Here is a 16629-nt window from a genome sequence, read left to right as displayed (position 1 = left end):
ATATTCTGGCTCTAGGGAATCTTCTCTCTCCGCTTGGCTGTTTCTCCACAGAAGTGTCAGTGTTACTGTGATGTTGCTTGCTGCTGAGAGCCACAACAAAACAGTGAGAGTGCCGTCACATTAAGCAGATTTTCTTATGAAGTTCAGAGTCAAGCTTCCACTTTCATTTGAATCCTCAGAAAATTGCTTCTCACTAATGCATTCAGCAAGATATTGATTATACTCTTTGCTTTCCCTTCCTTATCCCTCTTTAAGCCTGGCTGGCAATCATTTCTCTCCAACATCTGCAAAGGCTTTTTGCTTTTAAGAGGGTGATCAAGCAGACTCAGGGTTTGTTACAAACAGTCCTCGTTCCCCTCGGCACTTCCTTTTCATTCTCTCTAGTCTGTAGGTCCCTGTTTCACAGACTTACAGGTCGGAAGGGACCTCTGGGCAAACCCACACTCCATTTCCAAACCTACACTCCATTTCCAAACCTACACTCCATCTACTTTTCTTCTCTCCTCCTAGCCTCTCTCCTTACCTGCCTAATACTTTTCTGCTTTTATCTCTGAATTCCTTATGCTCCTGCTCCTACCAGCCTTCCACCACCTGTATATTAATTCCCTTTTGTCTCCGCTCTCTTCTTCCCCTTATTCTGGGAACAACGCATGCCTGTTCCTTTGCTTTATTTTAGTTCCAGTGGAAATCTGCTGTTTTGACCAAAAACCACATCTTCCACCTCTTCCTAAACACAGTAGTCACCATGGGCAGGAAAAATTACTAAAAGTAGATAAAATTAGCAAATAGAGATAGCATGAAGCAGACAGCAGTGCTATGAGTAGAGCAGTAGGAAAAACATAAGAATTCAAGAAAGCTTTCATATTTTTAATAATGTCTGCACTGCAGATTATTTGCTAGTGCACACTGGAGAAGACAGCTGGCTGGATTCAGCCCCCTTGTTTTAAGTGCTACCTACTTACAATATCACTGGAGGAAGGAGGGAGCAGATTTCTAAGTGAGAACTTTTAACCCTGGAACACCACACTGCTGCTGTACTGCTCCCTCAGACTTTGATAGACCTGTAGAATCATTTTGTTTGGAAAAGACCTTTAAGACCCTCAAGTCGAACCATTACCCCAGCACTGCCAAGGCCACCACTAAACCATGTCCCTCAGCACCACATCTACATGGCTTTGAAATCCCTCCAGGGATGGGGACTCCACCACTGCCCTGGGCAGCCTGGGCCAGGGCCTGACAGCCCATTGGGGAAGAATTTTTTTCCTTATATTCTTATAGTAGAGATGCTCCAGTCCCTTCATCATATTGGTGGCGCTTCCCTGGACTCTCTCCAGTCTGTCCATGTCTTTGAGGAGCCCAGCACTCCAGTGTGGCCTCACCAGTGCTGAGCAGAGGGGAAGGATCCCCTCCTTTCATCCAGATCTCATCATGGTGTTTAGGATTAGAAATAATATTCTCTGCTCTGATAAGTTTTATACCATTCACCCTCATCTTCATCCGTGACACTTTTGTCTGTTGCCACTGCATGGAGTGATTCAGGCCAGGGACTGCATTGGGCTGCACCCTACAAAATCTCTCTGGTCTGAGTAGTCGCTTTGTCATGTTTCATTGGAAGAAGAAAGCTGTACAATACAGATTTTTTCCCCCCTTAGATGTGTCCTCATGGGTTTTTTTACCATCATTATCAGACTGTAGGCAGGTCCCGAGCAAGAAGTGGGTGTGTAGGAGCAGTTCCTGGTTCTGCAGCCATCACCGTTGTCATCAACAGTGGAGCTGACAGGGGGGAGCATGCTGCTGACATAAGGCCTGTTTGAATTACAATTAAAGGAGGTGCTGGTGATACTGACTGAATGGTGTCATTTTGAATTACCTTCTCTTTCAACTCTGTAGAATAAAGTGGTAGTTTCCACCCTTGATAGCAGGATTCACCTCAGAGCTACCCTTTGTGCAAACACACCTGTGCACTGAGGAACATCTACCCTCCGTTGAGGGTGGCACAGCGTGCTCAGCAAGAACAAAGCACAACTTAAAGGCAAACAACATTAAAAAAACGAACCGCTGCACACAGGTGCAGAGGCAATATCCATGCAGGTCAGGGCTAGAGGGGAGTTGGTGGGCTGGTGCTGGCGGCGGGGTCTGCTGTGCTCCAGGGTCTCTGAAAGACCCCAGGAGAGATCCTCTGAGAGACCCCTCTGAAAGAGATCCTCTGGGAGACGCTCTGAGACAGAGACCCCTCTTGAGAGGGAAACCCTCTGAGAGAAAGACCCTTCTGAGAGACCCCACTGGGAGAGAGACCCTCTGAGAGACCCTCTGCCTCCTCCAGCAGCCGTGCTGCCTGGAAGCCGCTCCCTGCTTGTGGGTGCCGGGTAGGTCGCGCTTTCCCCTTTGGCTGGTTCCTGACAGGCAGGCAAGCAAAGTGGGGCTGGTTCTGGGATGTTAAGAGGGAGCTGGGCTGGTTACAGGGTGTTACGAGGGATCTGGGCAGGTTCTGGGATGTTATGAGGGAGCTGGGCTGGTTATTGGGTGTTATGAGGGAGCTGGGCCTGATGTGAGAGAGATGAGAGATGCTTGACCGGGTACAGGGGTCAAGGGTCCTCCTCATTATGGAGGAGCTGGGTGTGGTATGGTGTGTTATGGGGAAGCTCTGCCTGGTATGGTCCAATACTTACAAGGAGGTTATTGAAAAGACAGAGCCAGGCTCATCACAATCTGGTAAAGGAAGTGGGACAACAAGGAACAATGGGCGTAAGTTGAATAGTATAAGGAAAAACAGGATGTAAAGAAAAGCCTTTGCCCCCTGAGGACAGTCCAGCAGTGGAGCAGGGGCCCGGGGAGGTTGTGCTATCCCCATCCTCAGAGGTTTTCAAGACACGACTGGCCAGAGCAGCCTGTTGGGAGGCCAAACTGTGCCTGCTCTGAGCAGGAGGTTGGACTGGAGACCTCCTGAGAACCTTTCCCATCAGAATTATTCTATGATTGTTTCAGGACTCTAAGTTTAGATCTGTTAAAGAGATCCCCAGATGTTTATAACAGGTAATTTACATATGCAAAGCTGGCATGGAATTTAAAAAGAAGTATCTAAAGAATAATTGTTTCCTCCTCTTCCCACATATTGGCTCAGCCACCATTGTCATCGGCACCTCAGGCATGACCAAGAGCTGTGGTGACACAATGAACAAAAGCAGAATTGTTTTATCTAAGCTGAGAAAACTGCAGCAATTAAACGGCACACAGAACAGGTGAACTGAGTACACAAAACCTGAAATATTTGAAGTGATTTGCGTAACAGCAGTATGGGATTCATACAGCCCCCTTGACACTCAGTTTTGCTTATAGAGTGTCTTCAAACCAGAGAAGAATTTAGTGGATTTTTGTTATTTTTATGAATGCCAGGTGTCTCTTTCTATCTTTCTCTTTTTTAAAAAGCTTTTGACCTCAATAACAGGAGGTTACTTGTGCGTTGCAGAAGATACTTCCTCCTACTGATTTTCAATTTTGCTCTGTTTCAGTTTGGCCAAATGGTTTTTTAACCTGTAGTAGAAGTGGCTAAACAGGAACTATTTAATTAATTGGAAAATAGTAATCAAACTTGTGTGTTCATTATCTGTATCCTTTTGCTGTCAGTCTTCCTCATTTCTGTCTTTACAACCTGAAAGTCAGTCTGTCTGCTTCTTTCCTCATGTGGCAGATTCTGCAGGGTACTGCATATATTATCTCTTCCAGTTCTAACTGGATGATGATGATTTTCATTATCAGAATAATTAATTTATCTTATTTATTTCAGATAGTGGTGGTCTCTAGTTAGCAGTCCCACTTGTGTATATATACAGCATAATATTTCCTGTTATTTCCTATTTTGAAATTCTATAATATACTTGATCTGTTGTAATTTATTCAGCCGTTAAGTCTCTTTGGGTTTCAATTTCATTTTTTGAAAACAAACACTTGGGATTTTCTTTTCTTCCCTTTAGTGTTTTAACCTTTGTTATTCTCCTAATTAAACAAGTCTTTCCTAATGGGTAATGTCTGTGTTAAAGGTTTTTAGCGAGTTCCTGCTTTCTTCTCCAGGAGGCAGAGATGAATTACATGATGGTGCTCTTACTTTGAAGTTATTTATATAGTTCCTTCTTGAACCAACTCCAGATTTGGAATCCTTTATCTTTGCATTCCCTAGAGATTATTTTTTTCATGAAACAACACAACTTAAGATGTTGCGCAACCATTAACTTTCTGCTGTAGATGCAGAGGTGGGAAATCTATCTACTTGTAGCAGTGCTAAATAGACAGTATCAGTGTCCCATGCTAACAGAATGTCTTTCCAAAGTCATTCTGAACTTCTGACTTAGACTCAGAATCGAACTGTTGGTTGCTGTAAAACAAGTGGTTTGTACTGTGAGCTAATGATTTCTAAGAATATTTTGGATTTCTCTTTTGGTCACATCCTTCTGTCCTCTTCCCTAGGCCTTGAAACAGCAGCAGCAGAAGCAGCAGCAGCAGCAATGCAGAGCAGGAATGCCCGTGTCCTCTAACCAGCACGTCCTTCTGAAGGCCGTCAAGGCAGCCAGTGACCCCGCGCCCGCTAAACCTGGTACGTGGCAGCGACACTCTGATGGGCTTTTCTACTCGTGTGCCTCTCTAACTTGCCTTTCCTTGTTCTTAGGGGATGAGAGAAGAAAGTGCTCTTTCCATATGGCATTATTTTTGTTTCTGAAATAGTCTAGCTTCTAGTTGCCGGGCTTTGATTTTACTAAGAGTGCAATCAGTTAAGAATAGATCTTACTGTGCCATTGTCCAGTTTAAAAGCTGCTTTCTGTGACAAATGTTGTCTTCCTATGTCGTTGCCTGTACACTGTGATCGGGTACTTCTCAAGGCTGGGCAAACTGGGAGGTACTTCTTTTTGTATTTATTTCTTTCCAAAATGGCTTCTCATTCTTTCATGTCTTATTCCAAAGATTTGTGTTCTTATCCGAAAGCTCCCCAGGTGGTTTCCAGCATTTACACTGGAAACTAATGAGACCACTGTGCTTCTCTTGTTCATTCAACAATGCATTAGCTCCCTTACCAGCAGCAGCATTTCACCAGTTACCAGAAATTCTTGGTAGTTAACTTCTACCTAGTTTTCTCTAAATTCTTTGCAGTGTAACTGATTTCCATTACAAGCTCCTGCTTATGTATCATGACTCAAATTGTCTTCTTCTAGATGCAAGAAATGCCCCTGTGTTTGTATAGATCGATTTTCATGTTGTACAAGTAAATGACTTCGTAGACTAACACTGTCATCATTTTGTCAATCCACAATTTGTCGAGTTATCTGTAACCATTACCAGTAGTGGCTCTGTACCATCTCCCAGACCACCGAGCACCAATTTGTTGCTCGGGATTACGGCAGAAATCAGAACAGTGGGTGTATCAAATAAAATCAAACACATTTGGCCTGGTCACCTCTGTCCAACACTGCTGATGCATTGAGAAGTGTGTAAAAGCAAGGTAATTGTAAGTGGTGCTCTCCCAGAATTAATCATGTTGTGAAAGAGGAGATGTCTTGGTGGGATTTTCTTCGATGGATTTGCCTGAGTTGGGGGGTGGGAATGTAAATGCCTTGTGGAAAACACCACCCTGTAAAAAACACTCAGTTTTGTTTGTTCTGAGCCACTCTCCTTGTACCTTTCTTTGATTCCTTCTAATTATGAACAACACTTGTTTATTCCACAGCTTCTTGCCCACTCATGCATGATTTGTGGAGACATTTCTTTCTCAATCTGAAGAGTCCTACTGCATCATATAGAAAGCTGTATGCTTTGTGCAATAGAGAATGAAATCTGTACACAGTATTCAGGGTATGAGAAGCACCCTGAATTTGTAGAGCATCATTTAGCTAATCTGTATTTTGTTCCTCTTTCCTTAACAGTTGGTAGCATTCAGTTTGGTTTTTTTGACCCTGCCATGAGCAGGCATTTTTCTAGAACTGCTGGGATTCTGAGTCTCTTTCCTGAGTTATCATTTTCCATTTTAGGACCCAACACTATGTATATAAGGTCAGGGAAGTACTGTTTTTGTGCAGTGAATTGTATCTTTTATCACTCAGCTGTTCATTAAGTCCTGCAGCTGAAATGGGGAGGAGGAGTGTTGGGACCTAAAAAATAAAGAGAATCTAGGTACACAGGATCAGTTTATGTGGTAATGGAGCATGGAGAGGCAGGAGCAGGATCAGCAGAGAAGAGGGCTGATGTTTTGAGGCTCAGATCTTTTCCAAAAAGCAGTGATCTCCTCTTCTTCACAGACCTGCTGATTCTGATCCTGCTTCACCATCTTCTGCAACACATACACAGTCCCTGTTTAATCTGTATTTCTGAAGTCCCTGCTTATATACCCATCTGTTACACTAATTATCATGGGTGTAATGCTGTGCTGTCTGTCAAATTCAGGCACTTCTACAAGATGGAAATTCCCTCCTACTCAATAATGACTCTCTTTTTCCATCCTTCACCCTTGATTTACTTGACTGGTCCTGATTCATCTCAGAAAGATGATGGTAATGAAAATGTAGCTGTTGAGAAAGGCACAGCAAGAACGCTGACACCGAACAACTTCAGTTGGGTTTTCTCTGGCAGATGGAGTGGCTGAGACTGGCAGTCATGAAGCTTGCCTAAAAAGCGGGAGAGAAAGCAATCAGACCACCAAATTACATCTCCAACCCCAAATCCTAAGCTGTTTTCAGTCTTCTTAAAAATGACTTCTTGGTAAAGCCTGATAACATGGGTAATACCAAACTGCTACCTCACAGAGCGAAGATGTGCCTTCTTTCTGCTTATGGCATCTACTTTCATTCCCACAACCCCTTTCCCTTCTGAACAGTCAGTCCTTCAACCACCAAGCCTGTGCTTAGAACATGAAACAACTGCACGTGGAGAGAGAGAATCTGCATCTCTGATTAACTGATCACTGCCAAAGCACTGGGCACAGGAACTGGAACTCAGTCAATCCATTCTGCTCAATTCCCTGACACAGCTTTGGCTCAGGACAAGCTAGCAGTGTCCTTGGCAATCCTTGGCACAGCTTGGTGTTCAGCACAGGCCAAACATCATTCCCTGCAGGCACTTTGAACGTGTCCAGCCCTGCCTGGGAGAAGCAGGAAGCATAAGAATGTAGAGACGGCCAGTTTGTGCCTGTTGTTCTTAGGCTGGGGGAAGGCCCGATGTCACCATTCTGTTCATGGGTGTAGAAGGAGCTGGAGAGGATTATACAACAGCAATAAGACAATATTATAATGAAAAACATTTTGCTCTTGGGTATCACTGGTGTAATTATGTGAATGTTTAGCTGAAATGCCCTGGTCATGTAAAGACATTTCATGGAGCCATCAGAAACTAGGGCTAGGAGCACCCTTGAGCACTCGTCTAGTCCACGTCCCTTCCTCAGGGCAGGATCTGTGATGCATTCCTGATGGATTAAAACTGGAAGAGGGGAGGTTTATATTAGGCATTAGGAAGAAATTCTTTAGCGTGAGGCTGGTAAAACACTGGAACAGGTTGCTCAGGAAAGTTGTGGAAGCCTCATCGCTGGAAGTGTTCAAGGCCAGGTTCGATGGGGCTCTGAGCAACGTGATCTAGTGGGAGGCATTCCTGCTTATGGCAGGGGGTGGGACTAGGTGATTTGTAAGGTCCCTTCCAACTCAAAACATTCTGTGAGTCTGTGATTCAGTCTATTCTGAGAGATGCCATTGATGCAAAGACCAAAAAACTCCCAGCAAGTCCTGCTCTTCCTGTTTTGTTACCTTTATCCTTAAAATGTGTTTCTTTGTCTCCAATTGGAACCTTTTCTTGCTTCCTTGGGTTTAAATCCAAGGTTTCCTTTGCTGTCCATCATGGACAAATGGGTTATTTGATTTTTTTTTTCTCCTACCATCTTTCACACACTTGGAGATGTTTGCTCATCTTACGCTGATCTTCTTTAGTATAAAATTCCTTCTGTGTTCTAGTGTGTTTGTTTATTTTCCCTTTCCAAATAGCTCTTAACAAATCCAAACCAAAACTAGACCAATCTGTCCTGGCTTGCTGGTTACATACTGCTGGAATGTTTCTTGTAACATCTGTTCAGACATAGGCCAGGGTGCGGCTATGAAGGTATATCCAACTGAAAGGAACGGGCATATTGGTCAGCTGTGTGTCATGTATCATTTAATGGCAGAGTAAGTGTTTAACAGTCAATGTGGTTGCCTGTTGTTTCCAAGCAGCTTTGTAGTTCAGAGCCTTTCAAAAAGGTTAAGGGGAAAAAGGTTAATATCATCTCACTTGTTTGAAATTCAGTCCTGAGCTGTGCTTGTGTCCTTTGCACCTTGGCTGGTGTGGCAGGAGAAGGAAGCCAAAATTAATCCAGGAGAAAGTTACACATTTCCCCTGGCAGTATTAAGAAAATGCAGTGCTGAGTGTATGAAGTCTTAAGCACAGAATGATAGTTGAAAAGCCTTTTGCACTTTCTCTGCTATCTGGGATTAAACCTCAATGGTTCATTAGCACAACAGGGAGATATTCCTGGAGGACCCCATCTCCTGAGCTCCCTGTCCCAGGAGGAACTGCAGCTTCCCTTAGGGAAGTAGGAACAGGAGAAACCCAACAGGGACTGAAACAGGTAGGATGTTTTGTAAGATTGTTAGTTAACATAGAGTAATTATTAAAATAGACTAATGGAAACAGTAATCCAAACTCATGTTAGAGTACTTCAGGTATCGTTTGGTGTCTTTATTTTTGTGATTCTAATGAGGCTTTTGCCTTTCCTGAGCATGGCCAGAGTCATATGCTGGAGTCCTGCTGCCTCACCCTTCCCAGGCACGGCCTATCAGGCCTCTGGAGCAGGAGGTCACAGCGTTATAAGTTCCTCTCCTTATTTTGGTTTCACACTTCCTGAACTACTGCCACATCCACTTTAATCATGGGTGAACTATTTTCTTCCAGCATCTCTAATTAATTTTTGTTACTGTTTTTTTTAACTCTGACTCCCTCATATTTTGCTGCTCCATCACAGCTGCAAGCTATTGTGTGCATTGACTTTGCCAGTCTTTATAGTGCTACTCTGAAAATAAGTTTGAAATTTAGGACCATTCATGTTGGTAGGGACCTCACGGAGGTCTCCAGTCCTACCTACAGCTCAGAGCAGGGGCAGCTTGTTTCCACCAGGTTGCTCAGGGCTCTGGCCTGTCAGATCTTGGAAAACCTCCAAGGGTAGAGGTGGCACAACCTTTCTGTGCTTTCTGCAGACTGTCTTCATGGAGTTTTTTTTTTTTTTTCTTATATCCTGCCTGTTTATTCTTGGCCTCCTGCCTTGCATCACTGTGACAAGCCTGGCTCCATCTTCCTCATGACCTCCTGGTAGGAACAGCATGGCAACTTCCAGGTGTCCCTCAACCTTTTTTCCTCTCCAGCCCAAAGATGCCCCTGTCCCTCAGCATGTCCTCACAGGGCAAGCACTGCAACCCCCTTATCATCACCGAGGCTTGCTCCTGGTTTTTGATGTCTTGCTTCTGTTAGAGGCCCTGGGACAAGACATGGAATTCAGGTGTGATCCAGTGAGTGCTTAGCCAGGGAGGATAATCACTTCCATTGATATGCTGGCTGTGGTCCTACAACCCAGGGTGCTATTGGCCTGTTGTGCTGGGGCACAAGTTCAGCTCATGTCTGCCAGGACCCCCTTGTCCCCTCCAGCAGCACTGCCCTCAGCCTGTATTGCTACAAGGGAAGGGCTCTGCCTGCCTGGCTCAGGACTTGACATTTGTCCTTGTGAGGTCCCAGCTGGCCTTCCCTCTAGCCTGGCTTGGCCAGCTGGTCGCAGCTCAGCCCTCGAGCAGAGTGCAAATTTGGCCTTAGCAAGTGCTCCATTGCTTCTCCCAAATAAAAACATGGACCAGGACCAGTGCCCTGAACCACTGGTAATTACCAGCCTCCAGGCAGAGTATATGGTGTGACTCCCCAAGCCTGCCCACCTCACCTGCTGCTTACCCCTCTGGTTCTCTCCTATCCAGACCGTAATGTCCCAGCTCACACACAGTGTTGTGGTACATAATGTCACATGCTTTCCTGAAGTGAAGGTAAAGGGCATCCACCTTGCTTCCCTCATCCACAACTCCAGTGATTAGGTCACAGAAGGCAATCAGGCTGGTCAGGCATGACTTACCCATGGTAAATCCTTGCCGACTGCTTCTGGTTATCATTATCTCCTTTGTGTGCTCAGAAATGTGCCTACCTTGAAGACTGTGAGGGACAGAAGGAAATTAACGTTTGAGCTCATTTCACATGTGGTCTCAGGAAAGCTGCCTTCTTCGGCTTTTGCTCTGGCCTTATTCAACCTACTTAGGGTAGGAACAGGGTGTTTATGCAGCCCCCAGTTAGACTCAACATTGATTCCTGTAAAAACCTTTGAATGTTACTGTGGTGTGAGTGATGGTTGTATGTTTTTCATCAGCATCCACAGAGTCCTTTTTTCCCCTCCTGTCTATGTGATAGTACATAGGATAGCTCACAGCTGGGACAGTGGGGGATATATTGAGATGGAGAAGTAAATGAAGCACACAAGTGGAGAGAGAACAGTGTTCTGATAGAAAGCAGCATACTGATGCCACAATTTCAGGGATGTATTTAGTCAAAACTGGAACAGCTAGTGTAAGGAAGAGAAGGAAAGGGAAAGGAACCAGGCAGATGGGGAACAAAGCTGGCACAGACTGCGTGAAGGCATCGATTACTGCAAATCATTAATCAGAGCCAGCTTTGGTTTAGCTTGTGACTTAATCATGCATATTGTGGAGTTTCTCTGTTGAGGTATGGGGCTTCTGTATCTTTCCATACTTGAGTGAGTACCTTTAGTTACTCATGAACCTAAAGAAAGCAGAGGCAAGACCAGCTCATGTTCTTAATTCATCTCACGTAAGAGGAGGGAAGGGGAGGCAGGGAGAATCTAGTGAAGAAGCTCTTCCCACTGGCAGAAAACATTGTGCTGTACAAAAGAGAATGTGGGTGGCAGTGGTTTGTACGGAAAATCGTGGTGGTGAAATCTGTCTGGTTTGGTGAAGTAGTGACTTTGGAGGAGGACATGAAAATATCTCTGGAGTATTTGAAAGAGGAGGAGGAGTTACTGAGGGTGGTCTAAGGGAACAAAAACTACAATACTAGGTAAAAATCTGGGAAGTATGCTTAAGGTATGAAGACATTTTTTCCTGTCAGTGAACTCTGACAGAAACTAAACCTGCCTCTTAAAGGAAGTTTTAACAAGAACATGATTGGATTGAACATAGACGGGAAATAGGATGGGACTAAGTGGGAAATAAACTCAGACCATACATGGAATGGCTGGCTATCCCTTTGTTTTGTCTGACAGCAGCAAAGGGGTCTTCTACATTTAGCCTGTTGGGAAGTAAGTGCTGCAAGAATAAAGGAATATAAGTCTTCTAGAAATGCTTGTCCCAGAGCTGCTGGGATTAGGGTATGCAATCTTTATTTCAGTCCAAACAGATGTCTCATGTAATATTTCTTTGTGTTTAAATGTTTCAATTTCCTGTGCAGCTTGGGAAGGAAAGCAGTCAGATGGACAGTCAAGCAGCCCTCAGAACTCCACCTCCAGTTCCTCTCCCTCTGTTAAGCTTGAGAACTCCTTGCCAGGGTTGGGGAAGAAACCATTCCAGAGATCTGACAGGCTCCATGCAAGTAAGATATTTCTTTTTCTCCTTACAGAGATTTGGTTGTTCTGATGACAGAACAAAAGACAGAAATAGCAAAATTGAGTAAAATGTGTAATTAATTCTATTGCTAAAGTGACTTCTTGACAACTCTGGAAGGCACTGCTAGTATGCTGTGTGAATTAGGATAAATAATTCAAACCTTACTTATGCAAATAAGCCCTTTCTCATTTCATATCATCCAGGGTTTCTACCTGTGAATTTGCAGCTAGTTGTTTGAGAAGCAAAAAAGGACTCGCATTACTTAGCAAGCTTTTTAATGATCTTATGACACTTTGATAACATTAAAAAGATATTCCTTCCCAGATCTTGACACTTCAGACCCCACTGTTATTTGGCTTCCTTTCCGTTCACTGAGGTTAGGTCTTACTCAGCCCCCATGACCTTTTGTGATTTATTTTACATATACCAATGATGGAATTAACCTGGATGAACCTAAGGATACGCTGAGGTCTCTATCTGTGCTAGTCATCCTAGGTTTCCTTTATCAGTGATGAAAACAGGCACTTTTCAGGGCATGTTTCATTTGTCCTTTTATTAGGAAATTCTGCAACTGAAATAGATTATAAACCTGCAGAGCCATTTTCTGAATTACTTGTAATAGAGCAAACTTCTCCTAATGGAACAAGCCTCTATGGCATTTATTTTGTTAGGTACTCTGACCTTTAAAATAACTGCTGTCACCCCTGAAGTCCGGGGGAGCAGAGTCTGTCTTAATGTTACACACATTGCTAATAATGCCCTTTTAACCTAAGCTTTGAAACACATGATATTTTGCAGTGGATGAATCCAAAGGAAACAGAGTACACAGTACAAACGCTTTCTTCATTAATCTCTGAATTACAACACATACATGAAGCTGGCTGTGGCATAAGGGTTGATGCTGGACTTGCTGGCTTTCAAACCCAGAAAGGGAATAGTTACTCCTTTTCACTGTGTTGTTGTGGTGTTGTGGTTTCTGTGCAAGCACAATGAACTGATTAATTTCTCTGAAATGCTTTTGCTGAGAGCAAAGTAGGGAAGACCAAGAAGAAATCCCAGGGAACAAACTGACCTTAACTACAGGCTCTAAAATAGAAAATTGATGTGGCTAAAAGCAGTTCTAGAAGCCCTCCTGAAAAAGACTCCTTGCCAGTCCCCAGATAGCCAGGATTCCTACAGAAGTTAGGTGAACTGATGCAGGCTACAGATGTATTAGAAGTGGAAATTTCCTGTGCTGGAAAGGACCTCCCACGTGTTTTTTTAACTGTATGTGCAAAGGCAAAATGTATCTTTCAAGTCAAGGTTTGAAATGGATTACCAAGATGACATCTCAGGTACGGTGAGCTCCAAAGGAGCCTTTAATCTTCCCATGGGTAAGATACTATTTATGTCTTTGTGGATCCTTGCAGGACAGCTGAAGAGAACGAAGTGTGCTGAAATTGATGTGGAAACTCCCGACTCCATCCTGGTGAACACGAACCTGCGGGCACTGATCAACAAGCACACGTTCTCTGTTCTGCCCACAGAGTGTCAGCAGCGCTTGCTGCTGCTGCTGCCCGAGGTGGACAGGCAGGTAGGTCATCGTTTCTGTGGTGAGGAGAAGAAGGGCTCTTAGGGACCATCTCCAGAAGTAATTCAGAATAGACATCCAAATACTGTGTTTATGTCTAATGGGATAGACTTTTTCTTCTGTGCACAGTGTAAAAGAGGTTGGAATTTTTTTCAATTACTGGTTTGGGTATTTGTTGCTACCAGAAGGAAAGAATTCAGGTTTGATAAACCACTGGCTTAATTCTGTTTAATCAGCTCCATATGCCCAGCTGGAGTCATAGCAGTGTTTCTGTTACATTGGAATTGAAGAAGGCTGAGAGCAATGGAAGTGCAGCAGTTTTAGCATCTTCCTCTCTCCTGCCTTCTCACAAACTCTTCAGTTCAGAATTAACCCTGCAGCCTTTAAGCCTGATGCCTTCCCACAGAGCAGCTAAGCAGATGCAGCCATTTAATTTCACCATTGTAATTTCTCATTACCTTGTGTTACTGTTTCAAATTGTTAGTTTGGTAAAGTGGAATTGGAATGAGTTTTTTATTGCCAAGTTCACACTGTCCAGATTGCAGAGTAGACTTGACCTGCTCGAATAACTTGTGTCCTGACCTGAAACACGCACTAGTCTAAAGGCAGTGAGGAGGCAGTGTGAGTCACCTTGAAGGCAGTTTACTTTTGTGGATTATTTTAAGTCCTGGTGTGTGTGAAGAGAGGAATGTGATAAAGCAGAGAAGTACTCAGGGGGGAGGAATGGATTCATTTGCTGTGGGAGTGGCACAGAAGAAATAGTGAAGGTTTCACTGAGCTCTTCACTAACCAGTTGGTACGTGATAACTGGAGCAGTTAACATTAGTGACAAGGGGGTAAGGACTCAGCCTTTGCTATATCCTTCAGAAGGATTCTGTGATTCTGTGAAGGTGGCTGAATCACCATCCCTGGAGGTGTTTGAGATATATAGATGTGGTGTTCAGGAACATGGTTTAAGCACTGGACTTGGTAGAGTTAGGTTAATGGTTGGTAGGGTTAGGTTATGGTTGATCTCAATGATGTTAAAGGTCTTTTCCAACCAGAACGATTCTGTGATTCTGTGACTGAGAAAACAGCTAAGAGAATCTTTTGATAAGACAGTTACTTTCAGCTCAGCAAGATGTGATGAATTTCAGGGGTACATAAAAAACTGCCTGAAGCAATCTCAGCAATACAGCAATTCCCTTCCGAAGCTTGTGGAGGGCAGGGATGATTCCAAGAGACGAGAGAAGAACAAATGTTGCACTTACATGTAAAAGGAGGACAAAACAAGGAATTGAGGAAGTGAAGTTCAATCTGTTTATGCTCAATACCAGAAAAGTTGTAGCTAGAACAAGGATGCTTCCATCCTTTTACCTTCTTCCCATGTTATGTTTGTCTCTATCTTTCCTACCCCGACTGGCTGGGAGCGTCAGGCACAGCAGGATTCTGCACTATGTTGCACTTCAGTTGTAGGGGCGTTAATTCAGATACCTTAACATATGTGCTTAGAGCCATTTTAAATGTTCTTTAGCTATCAAAGCTGGCTTCAAGATGCCACTTCAGATGGAAAACTTCTGTATGTCCTGTCTCAGATCAGCATGTCCCTTGCTGAGACTTTTCTATGTGCTCATGGGAAAGTTCAGGTAAGAACTAGACACCTGTATTCACACACCACAGTCACCTCCCAGGAGGCCACGTCTCAGCTACTCTGGGCTTCTTCTGCAAAGCCATTTGGCACAATCAAGAGCCTGTGATCAAATGCAGGTGCCTGCTTCAGGATGAGGTGAACCAAGTCCTCACCTCCATATGCTCTGTTGACTCAGTTGCTGCAAACTTTGAAAGGACACCAGCCTAGGCACACTTTAGAGCACAGCCATCCACGTTCAGTGAAGTTACAGCCCTCTGCCCAGCTCTGCTGCTCTTTTCGTTCTCACACCATGTTAATAATGCGCATGGGTCTGGCAGCAGCACTGTGCTCTGCTTTACAGAGGATGCCTTGCTGAAGAGATAGTGCTCATTCGGAGTTAGGAGGAGTTCTAACATTTTGTGTTGTCTCATAAATTCTGTTCTTCAATCGGCATTCACCAGGGACTTGTTAGTCCAAGGTTGATCCAATAAATATTTGAAGGAATTGTTTTATAAGTCCTGTGGCCTTTGTAAAAATTAGGTATGTGTCAAAATATGACGTGACGGAGTTTGCAGCTGGAGTTTACTGGCAAGAACCTGACAGCAGATGGCAAGACATTTCTGTCCTGACTTTTAATTGTCCCTAGATTGAATTGGAATTTGACTGAGAACAAATTTTGACCAAGCAAATAATACTGCTTGGCTCCAGAGAGGACAAATTTTACATTTTACATTTTGCTGTAGTAAATCTTCTAGAGCAGCCCACCACATCAAGTAGTGATGCGTGCTTTAAAAAATGTTAGGCTTTGCTTTAGTAAACAGGAGAAGAGGTGAAGGCATTGGACATGCCAGTTGTGAAAGGTCATTTATCTGTTGTGTTTTGCTTGACCATGACTCATTCTGAGCTGTCACAGCTCCTCTGCTGTAGGAGCAGGTGCTGGGAGGCACGACCATCGGCCCTGCAGTGGGTGTCTGTCCCCCAGCACAAGGAACAGGCAACACCATGTGTGCGGTTGAGGACAGTTGTGAATTCTGCTCCCTGTGGTCAATCAATAGCGATCTGGAAATAAATCTCTGCTTTTGTAAATCCCTATAATGGCTTCTTCTAACTTAAAAATCTCTTAACTAAACCTTACCTAAAAGACATTCTGTTAAGTCACCTCCATAATTTTCATTACCTCCGTGAGAGATGCTGCCTCAGGAAAAGCAGTGTTTCCCTTCATCAAATCCTGCACCCCTGAAGGTTTGCTGCACAGATCTCCCAGTGTAATCAGGTGTATCCTGCATTTGAACAGTTGGATTTTACTTGTTTCTTCTGATTTATTATTTATGCAAGAAATGGAGGCAGATCAGGTTTTGCCCACTGCAAGTGTTTGTGACTTACTTAATGATACAAGTATTTTTGTATTTCTGGTAGAGAAATTCCATGTTTCCTTCCATGGGATAAAGAGCAGAAGAAAACCTCATCTATGTTTTATTACCCTGGTTATAATTTCCTGCCATCCTATGTTCAAGTCTTAGCCTCATGCTTTCTTGTTTATGTCCTACTCAGTAGGTCAACTGCCCTATTTTGTTAACCATTTTTTGAAGACAGAATGGGTTTCCAGCTTAATTTGTCCTCGTTTTTCCTGAAGCATCCATGGTCATGATTATATAAATTTCAAAATTACTTGTATATAATACCTTTTATTCCTTGCTTTTCCTTCATGCGCTTCTTTTATGTTGCCCTGAAGACAGCAGAGCTGT

At 43.7% G+C, this 16629-nt stretch overlaps 1 protein-coding gene across 2 annotated transcripts in view; it reads left to right on the top strand.

Moving 5' to 3' along the window:
• ASXL2 (ASXL transcriptional regulator 2) overlaps positions 1–16629 on the top strand; it is a 115110-nt gene that overhangs the window by 86836 nt on the left and 11645 nt on the right. For both annotated transcript variants that reach the window (XM_051615839.1, XM_051615840.1), the window contains 3 exons: positions 4462–4588; positions 11551–11691; positions 13115–13278. In XM_051615839.1, coding sequence (XP_051471799.1) covers positions 4462–4588; positions 11551–11691; positions 13115–13278 — 432 coding nt within the window. The remainder of the gene's footprint in view (positions 1–4461; positions 4589–11550; positions 11692–13114; positions 13279–16629) is intronic.

The sequence above is a fragment of the Apus apus genome, chromosome 3 (assembly GCF_020740795.1).
Source record: "Apus apus isolate bApuApu2 chromosome 3, bApuApu2.pri.cur, whole genome shotgun sequence".
NCBI classification, from domain to species: Eukaryota; Metazoa; Chordata; class Aves; order Apodiformes; family Apodidae; genus Apus; species Apus apus.
The sequence above is the reverse complement of the archived record's forward strand: the minus strand, read 5'-3'. Positions and strand labels throughout refer to the sequence as shown.